Source organism: Triturus cristatus, chromosome 8 (assembly GCF_964204655.1).
Source record: "Triturus cristatus chromosome 8, aTriCri1.1, whole genome shotgun sequence".
NCBI classification, from domain to species: Eukaryota; Metazoa; Chordata; class Amphibia; order Caudata; family Salamandridae; genus Triturus; species Triturus cristatus.
In genome coordinates this window covers 921,480,459-921,499,522 of record NC_140591.1, presented here as the reverse complement: position 1 = coordinate 921,499,522, position 19,064 = coordinate 921,480,459, and the positions used below count along the sequence as shown (strand labels likewise).

The 19,064-nt window shown below is 45.9% G+C and overlaps 1 protein-coding gene across 3 annotated transcripts in view; it reads right to left on the bottom strand.

Moving 5' to 3' along the window:
• Window positions 1–19,064, bottom strand: part of CRYBG3 (crystallin beta-gamma domain containing 3) — a 1,479,538-nt gene that overhangs the window by 579,653 nt on the left and 880,821 nt on the right. For all 3 annotated transcript variants that reach the window (XM_085622435.1, XM_085622437.1, XM_085622436.1), the window contains one exon: window positions 17,811–17,843. In XM_085622435.1, the coding sequence (XP_085478561.1) occupies window positions 17,811–17,843 (33 nt within the window). The remainder of the gene's footprint in view (window positions 1–17,810; window positions 17,844–19,064) is intronic.

Here is a 19,064-nt window from a genome sequence, read left to right as displayed (position 1 = left end):
AATAGAAGACGCTATAACAATATCTGCATCTGGGGCGTGCCTGGGTGTGTGGAAGGCAGCAATATCATGTCATTTACCGCAGATTTTCTCCAGGTGATTTGAGGGGACGATGATGCTTCCCCGCCAACCCCCGACAGGGCCCACTGGCTGGCTGAGCCACTGCACGCACGGATGTAGTGCCAGGCATTTTGACCAGAGTCCATTCTTTACTGAAAAAGAAATGATACTTAGAGCATCTAGGGTAAAGACTGAACTAGTCTTTCGGGGACATGCTGTGCAACTCCATCAAGATATACTTCCTATCACTTTGTGGAAGCAGCGTGTCTTCAAGCCGGTCATTGATAAACTCCGCAACTGGGGAATCCGCTATCAATGGGGCCACCCCTTTGCTCCCTTGTTCACATGGGAGGGCCAACGCTGCTCACTAGGATAGTTCACAGAGGTGAAGCAATTGTTTGGACTCGCAGCTGACTCTCAAGGCCAAGGCGTCCTCACAGGCTGCCAAACGGAATATCATTCACTGCCTGCACAGCCTCAGGGGGGAGGGGACTTCTCCCGTTCACTCCACTACAGGCTCCCTCTGAATAAAGACACTTCATTGCACTCATATGCACCAGCACATACACAATGACACTGCCCCGTATAGTCCTCTTCCTACTAATGGTGGCGCTGGGCCGCAAGGCCTGGGAGGGACTCAATCTTTCAATGACTCTGTTCTTCATCCGATGGCCATATCCCGTGACTTATCGCTCAGGAGGGTGACTCCTCTAGCAGGTCTGGAGCACCTCGGTGCCGGCCCCTGCAAGACGTGGAAGTCACTGTTGGAGCCTGTTGGTCCGCTGTTCCTGCTGCTTGTACTGTTTTTTCAGGTCAATTTACTCTACCTATGGGTTCTACGGCACATGGCAACTGTCACTTTATAGATCAGGGCTGGCAGGTGAGTCGCTTGTGCATACTCTATGGCCTCCTCGTTCATGGCTTCTCCCCAGTGTTATGGGCTTGGTTTCGTTCTTCTTTTGGGTGCCTCCCTCTGTGGTCAGGTTGGGTAGTGGTGAATCCACCATTACCGGCACAAAGCGCCTTCTTATGCTATCTTCTCCCCACATGTAGAGCAACCCCTACATACCATCTGGCGACATGTCTACGCTGGGAGACACTAAATTGATATCCTTGAATGTGCAGGCCTAAACTCCCCAAACAAAGATAAGCAAATCTGGCGATACATACTACAACATGATCCTGATGATGTCCTCCTGCAGGAGACCCATCTAATCGGATAGGACATCCGAGACACCCCAGGTGCCGCTGGGCATATACAAATACTAAAACGCTTGGGGTGGGTATCCTCTGCAAAGCAGGTGTCCACACATCCATTACCAAGTGATCCGTGATGGGGAGGGTCGGTATCTGACTCTACATCTTCTTTGGGGACAGTGGATGCTCTCATTACACAACATGTATGTGCCTAATAACTCACAGGACACTTACCTTAACAATTTGCAGGAACAATTGGAGGGGGTGGAGGGCGCAATTATAGTATAGTATGCAGGTATTTTAATCTGGTGTGGGATGCTGCACTTGACCGAAGTGGGGTCACTTTTCAAAATGTGGGGGCCATGTCCTCCCATCTCAAGCGGGACATCAAGAACCTGGGCTTAATAGACGCATGGCATTACAAACACCCCGAAACGCAGGATTACTCTTTCTACACCCACGTACATACTTCCTACTTCCTTATAGACCACTCACTCACTCACTCCTTTAACATCTACATCTAGACAGAGTGAAGCTTTCTAACATCTCCATTTCTGACCAGGTGCACCTATGTTACCTGTTTTGTAGAGCGCAAACAGCTGCCCCAGCGACGGGGCGTCCCGGCGCTAGAACCGTAACACAATCAGCTGGCAACGAAAGAGGGACCTACGGGGAGGGAAAGAGATGGGTTTTGATTGATCTGCGGAAAGCTAGCAGATTATCCATGCAACGGATGTGGAGAGGGAGGGAGTTCCACAACTTGGCCCCCAGTAGTTTGAAAGAGCGTCCTCCGATGCGACAGAACTTCGTATGGGGTATCAAGGCTAGATGTTGCCCCATCGACCGGAGATTCCGTTTGGGATTATAGGGGGTCAACAATGAACGGAGGAGCTCTGGACCTTCGTTCTTCAAGATTTTAAAGGCAAATATGAGGGCCTTGAACTGGATGCGGGCTTCCATGGGCAGCCAATGTAATCTGTAAATGGTCGCTCTCACTGAGCACCTTCTTGGAAGACCTACTATAGCTCTTGCCGCCGAATTCTGGATTCGTTGGAATCTTTTTATCTCAGCTTTGTTTGCTCCTAGCAGCAGGACACTCGCGTAGTCCAGTCTGGACAAGATGGTAGACTGTACGATGAGTTGTCGTGTCTTGGAGTCGAAGTAGCCTAAGATGGGGTAGAGACTTCTCAGTAGGCCAATGCAAGTTGCGGCAACTTTTTTGGTGTGCGACTGGAAGCTAAGGGTCGAGTCCAGCCATACTCCTAGATTTTTTACTAAATTGTTTGGAGGGGGTGCTGGGCCCAGCGATTGGGGCCACCAGAGATCGTTCCAGTTGTTGCTGTTTTTCCCCATTATCAGCACCTCGGTTTTGCCACCGTTAAGTTGGAGGCAGTTTGCTGTCATCCATTTGGCGACAGCAGTCAGTCCATCCCTGAAGTTGGTGGCATCAGGAGAGGGGGCCTCACTAAGGCTGATGACCAACTTAGTGTCGTCAGCGTACGACACCATTGTGAGGCCCCATGTCTTAGCAACCTCCGCCAAGGGTTGCAGCGGTAGAGCTGTAGTGGGAGGCTAGTGGCCTCTTCCCTAGGAGGCCACCGCACTTCACCTGCCCCACACCTCCTGCGTGACTCAGTGAACATGGCCTAGATATGTAAAGGTATCGCTGACTACTTCACTCTCAATGCTCTTCCCGAAACCCCCCTTCACACTCTCTGGGATGGGTTTAAGGCCACCATCCGGTGTACGATTACAACCATTGCTATTGCACAGGGATGGGAGGCCAAACTGGTAGAATCTAACTTCACGGACGAAATCAAACAGTTAGAGCAACCAGACAAGGCCACCCCCTCCCCACTGGACCAAACGGCAGCTTGTCGTGCTGCGCGGCCAACTTCACACTTACCAGACGGGAAAGACCGAGCATGCATTCCTGGTGCTGCAACAGCGCTACTATTGAGTGGGGGGGGGGGGGGCGACAATGTGGGCAGGCTTCTGACTCGTAGACTTTGTCAGGAACGGACCAAGACACATATTGCTAAGTTGCGGACTGATGACAGGGGATGGGCGAATGTAGAACGGGCGGCCTTTCATGATTATTATCAAATGTTATACTCTCTGGAGGATCCACCCCCCAGCCCTAATCAAAACATACTTAGACGCTTGCGAATGGGAACATCTACATCCATGCCACAAAGATCTCCTGGACGTATGATCACTCTTGAAGAATTGCATGCAGCGGTCAGGGCCTTGCCCCTGGGTAAAACCCCGTGGCCGGATGGCCTCCCGGTTCATATTCATCAGCTCTTTTTACCCCACTCACAGGATCACCTATTGCGGCTATTTAATTCTTTCACATACGAGACAGGCCTCACACCCACGATGGCCTCTGATTAAATCTCTCTCAGACCCAAGGCAGGCAAAAACCCGACCTTGTGGTTTTCATATCGTCCCATAGCCCAACTCAATGATAAGCTGTTCACTAAAATACTGGCCTCTAGACTTGAACCCTATCTTCCAGGTCATGTCAACCCGGACCGGGTTGGCTTTATACACCAGAGACAGGGTGCAGACAACGTCCGTCGCATAGCTCACTAATTTTGAAATATCGCAATATGATATGGTGCCGCTCGCAGGCGCGGACTTTGTTTAAAACTTATATTTTACCTGCCATCCTTACCGAGAAGCTGCTCGAAACTGCGGGGGAAGAGCGACAGGCGCAGTCATCACAGGAGGCTGCTACTGTGCAGGGACTGCGAGGACCAGGGTGCCTTGGGCTACAATCATTGGACGCACCTGATCCTCTTCTCGGACACACCTTCTGCCTCCCTCGCTACAAAACGCCTCGCGGCCCCTGCTTTGCGGGAGCCGCTCGCAGGCGCGGACTTTGTTTTAAACTTATATTTTACCTGCCATCCTTACCGAGAAGCTGCTCGAAACTGCGGGGGGAGAGCGACAGGCGCAGTCATCACAGGAGGCTGCTACTGTGCAGGGACTGCGAGGACCAGGGTGCCTTGGGCTACAATCATTGGACGCACCTGATCCTCTTCCCGGACACACCTCCTACCGATATTAATTGACTCCATCCCATGCGTGAGCGGGACGCGTGCGGGGCGCAGTCCGGGGCGAAGCCCGGGCTAAGGGCGGGCTCGTCTGAGCTCGTCAGAGATCGGCTGAGGACGGGACGGGCCACAGCTCTTGGCTGTTGGGGTACGTGGACTCAAATTTGTTCCCTGTTGCCTGTGACTGCCTGTGCTGCATCTGACCCACTGCATTTTCGGCCCTACATGAACATTGTTCCCTTTGTCTGATACTGCTGTTGGCATTTTGGGAATGGCAACTGGAGGTGCGGGAAAGGGGAGGAAGTCCCTTACTGGGTCTGGAGTTGTTGGCACGCTTGATAATTTCATCACGAGGGCCTCCTCTGTTTTACAGAGAGAAATCGAGTTAACTGAAAAAAGGCTCTCTCTAGATCAAGTCTTCACTAAAAGGTCGTCTTTGGGAAAGATAGCAACAGTGCTGTCACCAACCAACAATCGCATTCCCAGTTGTGCAGTTAAAACTCAGGGAAGATCATTGACAACCCCAGCTCTGATCCATAATACCAATAGCTCTACTGAGTGTGAAGAGTCTGATGACCAGGTCCCAAGTCCCCCTCTAAATACTGCGGGGGTCACTAGATCTGGTCAACCGATTCGTTCGGTAGATACAAATGTCACTTTGACAAAACAGATTGTCAGACGAAAGCGGAGTGCCACAGTTTTGTCTAACAAAAGATCGATATATTCGAAGCGGTCCAAACTTGAAGCAATGAACTGTGCAGTCAACACCGAACCGGTCAACTTGGCATCCAAAAGCACTGAGTGTAATTTGGCTATGGAAGTTGGAGGAGAATTTTGGACAAAACTAGAGCAGTTACTTACTGCTACATGCCTTCCACTGCATAATAGACTTGATGAAATAGAAAAAAAACTCTCTGCTTTTGAATCGCGGTTTGCGGATGTTCAGGGAGAAATTGAGTCTAATCCCCGGGAGGGCATCCATACTAATACCAACTCTTCCCTTATTGTAACAAACTCTGCTGAACCAACTTCTCTTGTATCAAAATCCCCTATCCAGAGACTAGGAGTTTATTCTAACCTGCAGCGCGACAGGTCTGGTACCACTATTCAAACAACCTCTGACAGCCCTGTGTTATCAACTGTTACTGTAAATGCTGCGAGCAGGGGTATTTCTGCTATTACAAATACATCTGTTGAAGTGAGCACTAAAAATCCGCCACCAGACACACTTAGTTGCTCAAATTATGCCACTCAAATGAAACCCAAGTTGACCTGTTTGGACCTTCCCCCTGCATCAGTCCCGTTTGTGGTGGTACTCACAGGTGTACCGACTCTAGATAAGGGCATAAAGGAGGATTTTAGTATGCTTAAGAATAAGTGCATCCATTGGCTGAACTGCCATAAACCCCTTCCAACTGGGTGTAAGAGTGAAATTCTTTTTGCAAGACGGCTGGATTGGGTGGGCCACAGAACCAAAGATCTACAGGGTGACTGCGTTGTAATCAATTTTAGGAATTCTAGAACAGTCAGTTACATTTGTAACACGCAGTCACGTACCTTAGGCAGTGCTGAAACATCCATTAAAGCCCTCCCGCTAACCTATTTCTACCCGGGTCCATCTACATTAGGATGTGAAGCTTTTAGGAGACATAGGGCGATGGGAGCAGGTTGGGACCAGGTGGGCTCCACTTCTCGTTGTCCTAACACAACACAAGTTGACACGCAATTTTGCCCACCAGCTCTTGAATCCTTCTTCCATTTCAATAACTATAGTGTGCTAGACCAGGTGGACTGACGTCTGGTCCCCGGTGTTCTTACTATCTCGACTGGGGCCCAGAAAGAGCTAAATAACACCAAGCTTGTCAGGGGGGTTAACTGTTTTTTGCCCGAGCCCCCTCCCCCTGCCCACTCAACTATCCTTAGGGTAGCTTGTCCCACGGAAAGCTCTATTGCATACTTGGAAGACCCTCCCGTATTGCCTTTGCCGGGGGGGTTGTTACAGGAAAACGGCAGGGCAAACGTGGGCAAAGAATGTAGCTCCTCTAGTGACTTTTTTACTAATCGGGAGCTTAAGGCTAATGTCAACCTTATTTCTTGGAATGTAGCGGGTCTAAAGAACAAACAGATTTGCACAGAGTGGGGCAGTTTCATGGACACCTTTGACATCTGTCTGCTACAAGAGACATGGGCCACGGAAAACTATCAACGAGACGGGTTTGCCTCCTTTGGTATTTGTGCTTCCTCTAGTGGCAGGGGGAGGCCTTCTGGAGGTCTTAGTACCTGGGTTGCAACCCACCTGGGCGTTATAGCCAGGCAACTTCAAACGGGATCTGATGACATTTTATGTGTCTTACTAGACTTGCCTGGGAATAAACACCTAGTTCTTTTAAACGTCTATTCAAGACCCTCTCCAGGAGGTGGTGAATCCAAGGTCATTACAGCCTTGAATGATTTTATTCTGACTTTAAATCCAGGATACTCTGTTATAGTAGGTGGCGATCTTAATTGTCAATATGAGCCACTTAGCCTCCTTGTCCAAAACGACCCTGCGGCGGAAGATACACATTCAAATATTGCTGAACCCATGATTGCACCGGTTAGAGCTTGGACCCCACTAGTGTTGCAAATTTTTTATCTTACCCTCTCCCTATCATCCTATCATTGAGGGCCTGCAACGGTAGATTTAAATCTGACCAGCCTGGACAAACTACCTTCAACAGAGCTGGGCATTTGTCGATTTTGGATTATATCCTGGTTGATATAAAATCCTGGGATAAGGTTTTGGATTTTAGGGTGGTCGCTCGCGATGATAGCGACCACAACGCTCTCACTCTGAAACTAAAACCAGACCAGTGGGGACTTGCAACCTATGTTAATGGGATGCTTCCTCTCCCGCAACCTTTAATTCTCCACAACAATAAACGGAGAGTTAGATGGCCAAGTATTCTCACGTGTCCCGCGAAATTGGCAGAAATGTATAGATTGGCACTTCCATGTCTTATTGAAATGGCTGAAGTTGTGCTGAATTGCTCCTCTGCTGAAAGTCTATCCAGCTCAGTCACCATCCATACCAAGTTATCTACGAGACTTTTGGATGTTTTCTCTCGATCTGAGGCCCCTAAGGCCCATGTGGCTAACAAACATTCCTGGTATACTGCTGAGTGCAGGAAGCTAAAAGCTGAGTTGATCTTAGCTATAAAAGCAAAAGATAAATCCAGGACTAAATTAGTCCGTGCACAATATAAACAACAAATTGATAGGGCCAGGAAGTCCTGGGAAGATGACAAGTGGGAGGAGCTAAGATCATCACTGCAGCACAAGGATTTCAGGACCTTTTGGGCCATCGTTAGTAATGGAAAGAAAGATTTTGATTCCATTACTGGCTCCAATATAGCTCCTGCAGTATGGGAAGGGCACTTCGGGGGTCTATATACCATAGCGAATTCCAATTCATCCTCCTTAATTGATTCTTCCTCCAACACAACTTCTTGTGTTGAACTTACTCCACGAATTACGATTCTGGAGGTCGAAAATGCCATTTCCATGCTCATTCCTAATAAAGCGCCGGGTCTGGATAAAATTCCAGGTGACCTTTTCAGGTCTGAACCCGCGATATGGGCACCTTACCTATGTGTTCTTTTTAACTCCATCTTATATGGGGCAGAACCACCGTTAACATGGCGAGGGGCTGAGATAGTGCCTATCCACAAAAAAGGTTGCCCTTTACAGCCTTCGAATTATCGCCCGATAAGTCTAATCGATACGACCCAAAAATTATTCGGCCGCATAATTCTGAACAGACTACAGGCTTGGGAAGAAGAAAATAACATCCTAAGCACCTTGCAGGCTGGCTTCAGGAAGGGCACCTCAACCCTGGACCAGATCTTTCGTCTCCAGGTTTTATTCTGGAAATCTGTGAGTGTAGAGGGTGGCAGCCTCTACCTCATTTTTGTTGATTTAAGATCAGCATTCGATCTGGTCCCGAGAGAAAAGCTTTGGGCCGTGCTTCAGATGCTTAATGTTCCCTCATACCTTTTAGAGGTCTTGAAAAATCTACATACGGCCAACTTTGCCCAGGTTAGATGCGGAAAGTATGGCGAACTTTCCGAACGCTTTCCTGTTAGCCGAGGAGTACGACAAGGATGTGTGCTAGCGCCCACACTATTCTGCCTTTACATCAACGGGCTCATAAAACATCTTCTAGCTCTAAAAGACACTGATGTTCCCAGGCTTTCCTTGGGCAAGGTACCAGCACTAATGTTTGCAGATGACACTCTGTTGTTGTCACGCACCCCCATGGGAATTCAGCGTATTTTAGATGGCTTTGTAGATTTCTGCAGTGACCGGGGCCTCGAGATCAACCTAGCCAAAACTAAATTTATGATCCTTAACCCTCCTAAACGTACCCGCCCCAACCCAGTCCTGAACGCTATCCCCCTGGAACGGGTGAAAACGTTTACCTATCTAGGGATCACACTCCAAGAAGACTTGGGCTGGGGAGGTCGGGTTATTAATTCTACCCTTAAGTTGACCCAAACTACAGGAGGTATGGTTAGATTATTCAAAGGTTCGGTCTTCAAACCAGCTTTACCAGTAGTAGAAATCTTCAAAACACAGGCCAGACCGGCTTCAACTAATGGAGCGGAACTATGGGGTCATTCCAAAATAGGTAGTCTATCGAGGGTTGAAAACTCCTTTATAAGGAAATTGTTAAGCTTACCCTCTAGTACACCGTTAGTCCCCATTAGATTTGACTTGGGACTGCTTCCAATCGAAGAAGTGGTGGCGGCCCGGCCCGTACATTACTGGAAGAGACTTTGGTCCAATCCGGACCTGGAAACTTATAGAGATGACTTTCTGGAGCTTTGGCCCGTAATAAAACATATGAATATCCCCTGGTTAATCTATGTTAGGGATATTTGCCGCAAGATTGGTCGTCAGGAACTCTGGGATACTCCAGGAATCTCTTGCCCAGTTGTTTCTAAAACCAATCTTGTTGAAGAAATCAGGCATTTTAATCTACTCCGCTTGCATATGAACTCAAATGTAGGTAGGCTGACTGAGCAGTTTCTTTTGGTTAAACCAAATTATGAAAGGGAGTTATTTTTGGATGTGATCTTTCCCCCTCTTGCCAGGAAGTTATATGTCCAATTTAGAATAGGCACCCTACCACTCAGGTCTTTTACTTCTAGATGGGACACCAACAAAAGTACTTTATGCCCTGCATGTGGTTATAAACAGGAGGATGAAAACCATGTGTTTTTCTTCTGCCCAACGTACTTTACTCACAGAAAACGCTGGGTAAAATCAATTTGTAAGAATCTTGGTTTTAGAGATTGTGCTAACGCCCTGCGAGTTTTAAAATATGACACCCATCCCCCAATTGTCTTTGCTGTCTCACGTTTCTTAAATGCTGTATGGTTACAGCGTAGGAAATTTTCCACCAATTGTTAATTACTTGAATATTTTAAATTTAATTGGTTACTGTATTTTGCTTTGGTGGCTGAAATGTGTTCTGCTTTGGACAAAAACTGTTGTTATGTATTGTTGCTTTTATGGCCCTTTGCGGCCGAAATAAAGTATATGAATGATGATGATATTCCAGCATGCTTTCTCTCACTGGATGCAGAGAAGGACTTTGATAGGGTAAACTGGCCCTACCTCCAGGCAGTGCTGGATAAAATTGGGTTGGGGCCGGGAGTGATCTCTAATATAATAGACTCGTATGTGGCACTGGTGGCCAATGTTCATGTAAATGGACAAACCACAAGACCTGTAACCATTCTTCCAGGAATGGCGCAACTACCTTCTGGGGACCACACTTCCCGTAACGGTCTACACGGACCATTGCAACCTACAATTCTTAAAATCTGTGAAGGCACTATTGCCCTGGCAACTACGATGGTACCTTTTCTTTGAAGATTATTCCTTTATAACCACCTATTGTCCGGGAGAAAACATGGGAAAGCGGATTCTCTCTCCTGACCACACATGGAACCAGAAGTCCCTCCTAAGCCTCCACCATTAGCGGCAAAGACTAATGTAATAAACTGCACCGCAGTCTACTCTAAAAATAGGAGGCAAACCTCAGACAAGCTGTGTCACAAGTCAACACCCAGAGTTCGCTCAACACTCATCCTTAAGGGTGCCTAGAACAGGTGTTGCTCATTCTTAACACATAAGTGTTCTTACCCACTGTCTCACTGCAACAGCTTGCCTTGGGGTGGTGCCACGATTCCCCGTTTGCAGGGAACCTAGGTATTGCTAAAACCTTGGACATCCTGAAGAGATAGTTTTGGTGGGGCACCATGACAAAAGACTGTCATCTAAAGGTCTCGTCCTGCGAGGTATGTGTTCAAGCTAAAAGCAGCGCAGGAAACCAGCAGGCCTACTGCAACCTTTGCCAATTCCGTCACAACCCTGGCAGACCCTAACTAAGGCCTTGATTGTGGATTTACCAAAAGCCCAAGGGTTCACTACCTTACTTGTGGTAGTCAATCGCCTGATCAAAATGTTCCACTGCATCCCCATGTGAGGAGCTCCTGATGCTCCATGGTTAACTTCCCTGGTTCTGTAACACACAGTCTGCTTGCAGGTGATCCCCATCAGCATAATTTCAGACCGAGGGGTGCAATGCGAATCACACTTCTGGTGGGCTTTCTGCAGCCTTATTGGTATCTTGGTAAACCTGTCCACCACTTTTCACCCCCAATCAGACAGCCAAATTGAGTGAACCAACCAATCCATAGAGCAATTTTGGCATTGTTTACTCTCGGAACAGGAAAAATGAGTGGATCTAACCTGGTCAGCGGGAATTCGGATTTAACAACAACGTCCACTCAGCCGCAAGATTTTCCCCTTTTTTACAAGTTGTACGGTTTGCATCCCCATGTGTTACCAGTAGGAAACCCTGTCCCCTTGAAAAACCAGTAGGAAACCCTGTCCCCTTGAAAAACCTATCTGCCAACAATTATCACGACCTACTTCGTGCCACATTAGCCATTGCGCGTGCACACTTGTGCCATCTCCAAGATGCCAATAAACCCTTTGCGGATGCCAAGCGACGGCACACCCTGGAATACATGGAAGGTCAGAAAGTCTGGCTCTCGACATCCAACATGTACCTTAAAGGTCCTAGCTAATTACTGCCCCATTTAATCAGCCCATTACCCATCACTAAGGTTTATGGCCGAAAAGTCGTCCACCTCTCTTTACCTGTCGCTTTGAGGATCCACCTCTCAGTTTATGTCTTTCTACTGAAACCCAGCCACACGTTTTACAATGCCACCACCTCCACTCCTGGAGCATGAAGAACGCTCTATTGTGGACTCCCAGAGGGTGCGCAGGGCATTTTTTTTACTTCATTTGACTAGAAGGGGTACACCCTCTCTGTGCCATTGCATAACTCATTGGTGATATTGAATACCTCACTTGTGTTATTGCCGTACTATTGCACACTCACCCATCAGTTTGGTACTTTAATTTGCTTTGTTTATTGTTTGTTCCCAAACCCCCTTCCTTTGGGAGTATCAGTCGGCATCCAGTTGATTCTATCCGCTGGCCATCAGGAGCTTTCAGGGGACTGCAAGACCATAATGCCTGTGGGACTGAAACCGGGAAGTAGAACATGTTCCATCTAGAATGATTCGGACACCCCACAGTAATAGGTTCTTGTTGGGGTGGGGTGCTCACCCACCAGTCAGTTTTGTCCTGAAAGTACCCTTTTTGGTTTCATTGAACCCAGCTATGGCATATTATGCCCATGAGGTAGATACAGGAATCTGTCAGGTGCTAAAGCCTCCACACAGCTTCCCTTTTCAAACACGCTGGTGGAAGCGGACAGATAAATCAGCATTCCCCTATGATGCCTCAGAGTAACGAGTGCAGCAGGCAGTATCAACAACTGGAATACGGTAAGTGTGCACTAGCTACTGTGATGCTGCTTATGCCACTTCATAAACAATTGGCATCGATCATGAGGAACTACAAGAGAAATTAGCCCCATAAAGCAAGGAACCCCAATTCTGCAATACATCAGGACAGATCGTTCAAAAGGCTATGTGCTTGCTGTTGACATCTGGATGATAGATTAAAGTCAAAGATTTGAATTTAGCAGGTTTGTTGAACTTTTTCACTGTACCAATATTACAGTAATGCAGTGATTTGGACTGCTGAAGTAACTTACTGAAAAATGTTTAGTGCTATTAACACGAGCAATCGTTAATAAGGGTATGAGTAAAATCTGTTATTTATGAAAAGCATAAACTGCAGTTCAGAAAGTACAATGGTTGTTATTAGTCAGGTTTTGACTGTTCTGCTGTACCCGCTCATGTATGCTTAAATTGTGTTGTTATACTGCTATATAGATATTATTCTGCTATGTTTTGTTTTTAGTTTAGATATTTCAACACATGCTACTTCATCTCCAGGTCTTAGAAGCACTTGCCTTTAAAGCTCCAGTAACGAGCAGCCATTTAGAACAGTCTAAGCTGGTAAAAATAGCGCAGTTCCATATCTCCCACTGTTTAAGACCCACGTCAGCACTAAACTGTCACAGAGACAGTTTTTATGTCTCGCCTGACCCAGCGCATGCGCTAATCTGGCGAGACTTATTGAGAGGGCTCCAAAAAGTGCTACCAGGCCAGCCTAGAGCTACAATGCATGTGCGCGGTCGCGCGTGCTGCGCTTTACCGCGATTACTTTCACTTTTGCGGCCGCTTTGATGTTTGATCGTGATCCCGATTACTTTTACTTTCGCGGCCGCACAGCCGCTTGGCTTAGCCAATAGGTCTCGCTTTTGGGACCTTATAAGTATTTAGTTATGCAACTGTTGCATGGCTAAACACTTATAAGGTTCCAAAGGCGAGACCTATTGGCTATGCCAATGCTTGTTTAAATTAGGACTTGCAGTGCTCACTTTAGATACGGCCCCAGATGTCGGTCCTTCCTCAAACTCCGAATCTGTGTCCAGTGAGTGACACAGTGTTACATACTGACAAATATCCATAGTGACGTTTGCTAATCCTAGATCACTAAACAGGGTCTTCGATTACTACCAACTTTAAGGAAACACAACTCGGTCTCTTATTCGTCTCGGATGAGAGAGCAATGGTTTGGGGGTGTGAAAGACAATTTGGAAAGAACGGCTGCACCTCATACATCATGGGGTCTAGTGTGTCCGCCATTAAAAGTCTTACAGCAGCCTCATTGACTGCGGACAAAGGACCTTTGAAAAAAGTCTTTGCCTGAAGCAGTATTAGCAAGAAATGTGATGCCTGTATTTCCTTTACAAGTGGTTCGGCCAGTAAGGACTCTTGTGAGAACAAGTCTCATGATTATATCTTCAAATCTCCACAGACTTTCAAATCATGCCTGCGTTAATTGCTAAAATTCCATTTCCGAATTCTTCCCTAGACCTGCAAAATCGATTAACTCAAACACCATACTCTGTGGCTTCTCTGTCCACACCTACTACCTGGCGATATCTCGCTAGTGACATTTCCAATGTCACAAAAGTATCACTTTCGTATATGTGTTTATTTCAATGCCTCTGTAACACCTACACATCATTTGAGCGATGTCCACAGATTAATGGAGAAGGGGGTCACCCACTCATCATGGCTACCAGTCATGACTTTTATTTCTAAAACAAATGGTTAAGTGCACAGCTTCCAAACAACCAGACAAATTCGGAAATTATGTAGCACACTGAAAAGCTCCTAGTCCGTATTTCTTTGACATTTTTATATTCTTGCTAAAACCTTACTCTGCTGAGAAAATATTACGCTGCATGCCTTGTCCTTCCCTTTCCCATGACATTGTTTTGCATCCCAGTAGATGCAGCATAGCTCTAGCTAAGCATTCTCAGAACAGTACAGAGTAGAAAAACTGAATAGCGGACTGTCTTCTCCCCATCCTCTTTCCAACCGGATGATTGACCCTCGGCCTCCTCCGAGGAGGTCCTCTGATAGCTGTGGAGGACAGGAGTATGAATTCTCTTGGGGGCAGGAGAAGTTCTAGCAGTACTGATCTTCAACAAAGAGGACTTGAGTTTTGGGGTCTCGGCTCCACCGTGCATGCACTTTCTCTTCGAGACTTTTTGTTTACACACAGTGGACTGACAGCTTGCCCAAAGCTTTATCATTGGTTTGCGTTAGTGTCGCTCTCATCTTCTTTGTTCCGGTTTGTGACAGCACGCCTATGATGCTGCTATACAACATTGCTAAAAGACATTGACCAAGCCAATAGCCCTCGCATTGCCGACACCTTCTGGCTTTGCCAATTTTTGTTTTTCACCAAGACAGTCTAGTCTGTTCAGTTAAGATTCTTGCAGCCAGTCACATGCTGTGAATACTTTATTGCTGGCTCGTATAGCTCCAGTGGGAATTCGTGAGTTCCACTTTGACAGGACTATAGCAATACATTAAATAACTTACTTCAGTCCTCTGAAACATCCCTTTCCTTGTCATTATTAGTCTACCCATACGCTAGCAGAGTATGTCAAACATGAGCTGCCTTCTGCTTAAACAGTAACAGTTGCACATAATATCCTTGCTCTCCCTAAAAACCCATTCAATTTGTTTAGAGAAAGTCCAGTTGCCCTGTGCAGTAAGAACATTGCCAACTAACATCATTCCTACCACTCACACGAGATAACAACATAATTATACTTTCTTGTTCTGTATTTTGAACTCCTCATTTATTAACTCCAACTCCACTGGGCGCCAATATCGACCACAGGACCCTTTTCTACATGGACTTGTTTCAGTATGTTGCACCCTTTCCTCTAACTTCAGGAACATTCACATAACCAGTTTGGGACCCCTGGTTTTACTGGATCACATCAAGCGCATCACAGCCACCATCGGTGGCTGAGTTAGTGTTCACTTATAGTTCGGAGCCAGGGATTCACAAATACCATGCTATACCATCTGCCTAGTGGTGTGCAGGTTTCGTTTTGAAAGATGCTGGGGAAACCCAAGCCCTATGTGCTATGAGGAATACACAAGGTCAGATAGGATGATGAAGAAGTCCGGCTATAGCCTCAAACTTCACACCAAAGAGGTCAGAGCGGGAAAAATTGCAAAACTAAGCCCAGAACTTTTTTGAGGAGAGTTTTCCTGTTGTCCACCACCCCAAGCCTCCAATGGGAATGTTTTGCAAATTCTGAGATTTTTCCAGAAGTTCTGGTAGTGAAACTCTTTAAGACCAGGCCTCACATCTTCAAAATAGTTTCCTCAAACCCCAATCGTCTTCTTTTAGGGTGATCCCCACAACTCGGCGGCCTGTTAAAAAAGAAACAACAAGCACCAACTGCTCCAGCTGAATTCCTCCAAGGAGATAACAGCTTCCTCTGTCTCACACTGTCCGGCACCATTCAGATTCAGGGTGGAAGAGCTCCACAGTGCAAAGTATGATTCACTGGTAGCATTCAGAACTCCTTTGGCTGTGTGGGTGAAAGGAAACTGACAACTATGCTGGAGGGTAAGCACTTGAACTAGTACTTCAGGCAGAGCAGGGGATGACTCTTTTTAATGGTATCTGGCAGACATGCAAGAAATATTCAGTGAAAAATCCATGCTTCATTGTGTCATGTCCAAACATGAATTTCAACAATCAAACTACAGTACCAACATTAGATGAATCTTTAGACACAAGCAATGTCAATTCTGGGCAATCAAAAAACATGGATTCCGCACACATCAATTATACTGTCCATGATGATCTGAAGAATATGCCAAATCGTCAGGTCCTTTTTTCTCAATTCTTTATTGACAACGATAAGCACATCAAGTTGTTACAATCCACTATTCATAGTCCTTTTAGCCCACGCATTTCGTCCCAATGGGGACTTCTTCAGGGCTCAAAATTAAAGTCAGGGTATATGTTCGTTTTCAGTTACATGTCAACACAGAAATCCTGAGACACAATTAATAAAGTGTCATTGAGGTCACCAGTAATGTGGCACGGTAGCCCAGAACAGTCGTCACCGCATCCGCTCCCAAAGCGTTGAAAAAAAGTAACTGACTTATACTCTGACTTTATTTTGAGCCCTGAAGAAGTCCGTATTGGGGCGAAACGCGTTGGTTAAAAGGACTATTGTCAATTCTGCTTTAACTATTTGGATGAGAGAAATAAATGATCTGATCTCTCTCAGATGAATTTTCCCATCTCCAGACATCACATAGACCACTCTCTATCATCAATCAGTGAAGAACTTTCTTATCTCAAAGATCATTTATGATACTCAACTTACTCCCATCTAGGAAACTGTCTGACTTTAAATTAAAATCCACAACAATCTATATGGAAGAGAGCAAAATGGCAAGTATCCTCTATGACAACATTCATTACCTGGAAAGAGATGGTTTAAGGAAAGAGGTTGGCATTTTGAACCAAGTGCATTGAAAAACTATGTCCTATTAATTAAGGATAATAATATCATAAAAGTACTCAAGAGAAAATTGGGTTAGTCAAAAAATTTACACATTTGGGGGTATAAATTATTTCCTTAGGAGGATTTTCATAGCTGATACAGCACTCGAGAGGAAATGATATTCTTTTAGTCAAAAGTTCTCAGTTCAGCTCTCTAAATAGAGCACAGGATAAGGGGCTATACTTGACTCTTTTCACATCCGAAAGAAGTCTTACTAGTAAGAAATTCTGTTAGCATATATACAATAACATAGAGGCTTACATGTTTCAACAATCCACGTTCAAAAGGAGGAGTGTTTACAAATGCGCGCGTGTCCACTACATTTTTATATTGTGGTGCCAATACACTAAGCCAGGGTACCATCGGGAAGACCCAACTCATCAACCATAAGAAGGTTAATGACTTGTAAGGACTTTAAAAGGGCCGTGAATTTTAGTGCATTCATTTACATTTGTACAACTAAGTGGAGATATAAATGCATTTTAGAATTCACTGCTCATGGCTTACAGAAGCAGTGGTGTAATGCTGAGAAGAGACAATTCTGTCTCCGTTAGAACCAGACACTCTCCTACACTAGCTCTGTGTCAAGCTTAACGAAAACAGGGAAACTTAAAGTATGGCAGATGTACAGAAAGCGCAATCCTTTTGTGAATCATAAATGCTGAGGAATGGGTACCGGACCCACCTTTTGTCTCACCCAGCATGTGCAGCTTAAAAGCAGTAAAAGTATTTGAAATTCTACCTACAGTTTTCAGGATGGCTACAAATAATTGTCCCATCCCACTACGGTGTACAAGCGAATTAAAAAAAATCGGATGTCAGATGTGTCATCAGTCTAAGGTAATGGACTCTGATGCAAAAACACTGTACAATTATTTTACATGTCAACTTCCACTTTGTCAGAATATTAAAACCATCAAGAGCAGGCTTTACTTTTAGCAGGGTCGATTTAATGTGTGGAACCGGCTTCTGGAACCTTGCTGAAATTTGGAAGGGAGTACTTTTCAATTGCATTTAACATGAATTTAATTCATAAAAGTACATGACATATAACATACCAAATGTTGATGTTTATCCCTCCCAATAGGTTCCTGAAATATAAAAAGGAAGGCACATTTTAGTTATTTTCATAGGCATTCCAGTGGCCAACATTAAACATTTGCCTTTAAAATGTTATAAGACAATGGTGGAAATACAGAAGGACAAAGTTGTTGAGCAGTCTGTAGAATGCTTCCTCAAAACACAGGCATTCCACGCCTACTTTAGTCAATACTAGTTTGCCGGTCCAAAGGGATTGAGCTCTCCACGCAACCTGCACAAGAGATACCTTTACTCAGACTGTGAACTTGCACTGCTCTCTCTACTGAGTGGGACTTCCAACGAGCAGGATATAAATAGAAGTATCTCATGGGATTGAGTGAGGTTGAACTGCTTTACGCAACTATCTTTGTATAGTACTGGTGATCATTCCAGTCATCCTTTCCGAATCTGATGTGCATGCAGAATACCTGCATTAGTAGCTACATAAAATTCCTTGATGTTTTTTTTTTTTTCTTTTTTCCAAAAACCTTTATTCAGCATGACCATATAGCAAAAACACAGCCCCATGCCTACAACCATCAAGTGGCCGGCGGCTCGGTACAAGTGGGAGTTTAGTGTTGAACACAGCTGCCTGCCTACAACCCTCCAGGGGGCCGGCTGCGGCACAGGAAACATCGATATTCAGCATGCCATCCCGAAGGACCATAACATATCTAATCACGGAGTAATGTGCATCCAGTACTTTTTCCGTAGCAACCTATACCAGCTGTACAGATGCGGACTTCAGACATGCATAAGGGCAGTCCCTTCTGCCATCCCATTATATTGTTCAGAAGAGGTGCTACCTGAGATCCACCCACGGCAGAGAACCAAAGAAGTGAGGGGGGAGTTCCAGCCCCGCCACCCGGCAGCATTTGTCCCCCCCTTGCCCCCTCAATTGGGCTGCGTCAGTACAATTATTGGCGTGACAAGCTGAGGCGAACTTGACTGGGAGAGTACGTTATATCTGTGGGTGCGACAGCAAATATGTTTGAAGGGGACCCCAGATGTCAGTCGGCCTGGATGCGGAAGGCAGGAGTTCTGCATATCGAAGTAGAGTGTCCTGACAGTGCACCATGTCACTAATCCAATCCTTAAATTTAGGAGCTCTGCCCCTCCCCCATCTACATGCTATTAGTCTCTTGGCCATGAGAAGGGCGACTGTGGCAAATCTACGTACCGGCTTCTTAATATTTTTTGTGTAGCCTAGGAGCGCCTGCGTCGGAGAGGGC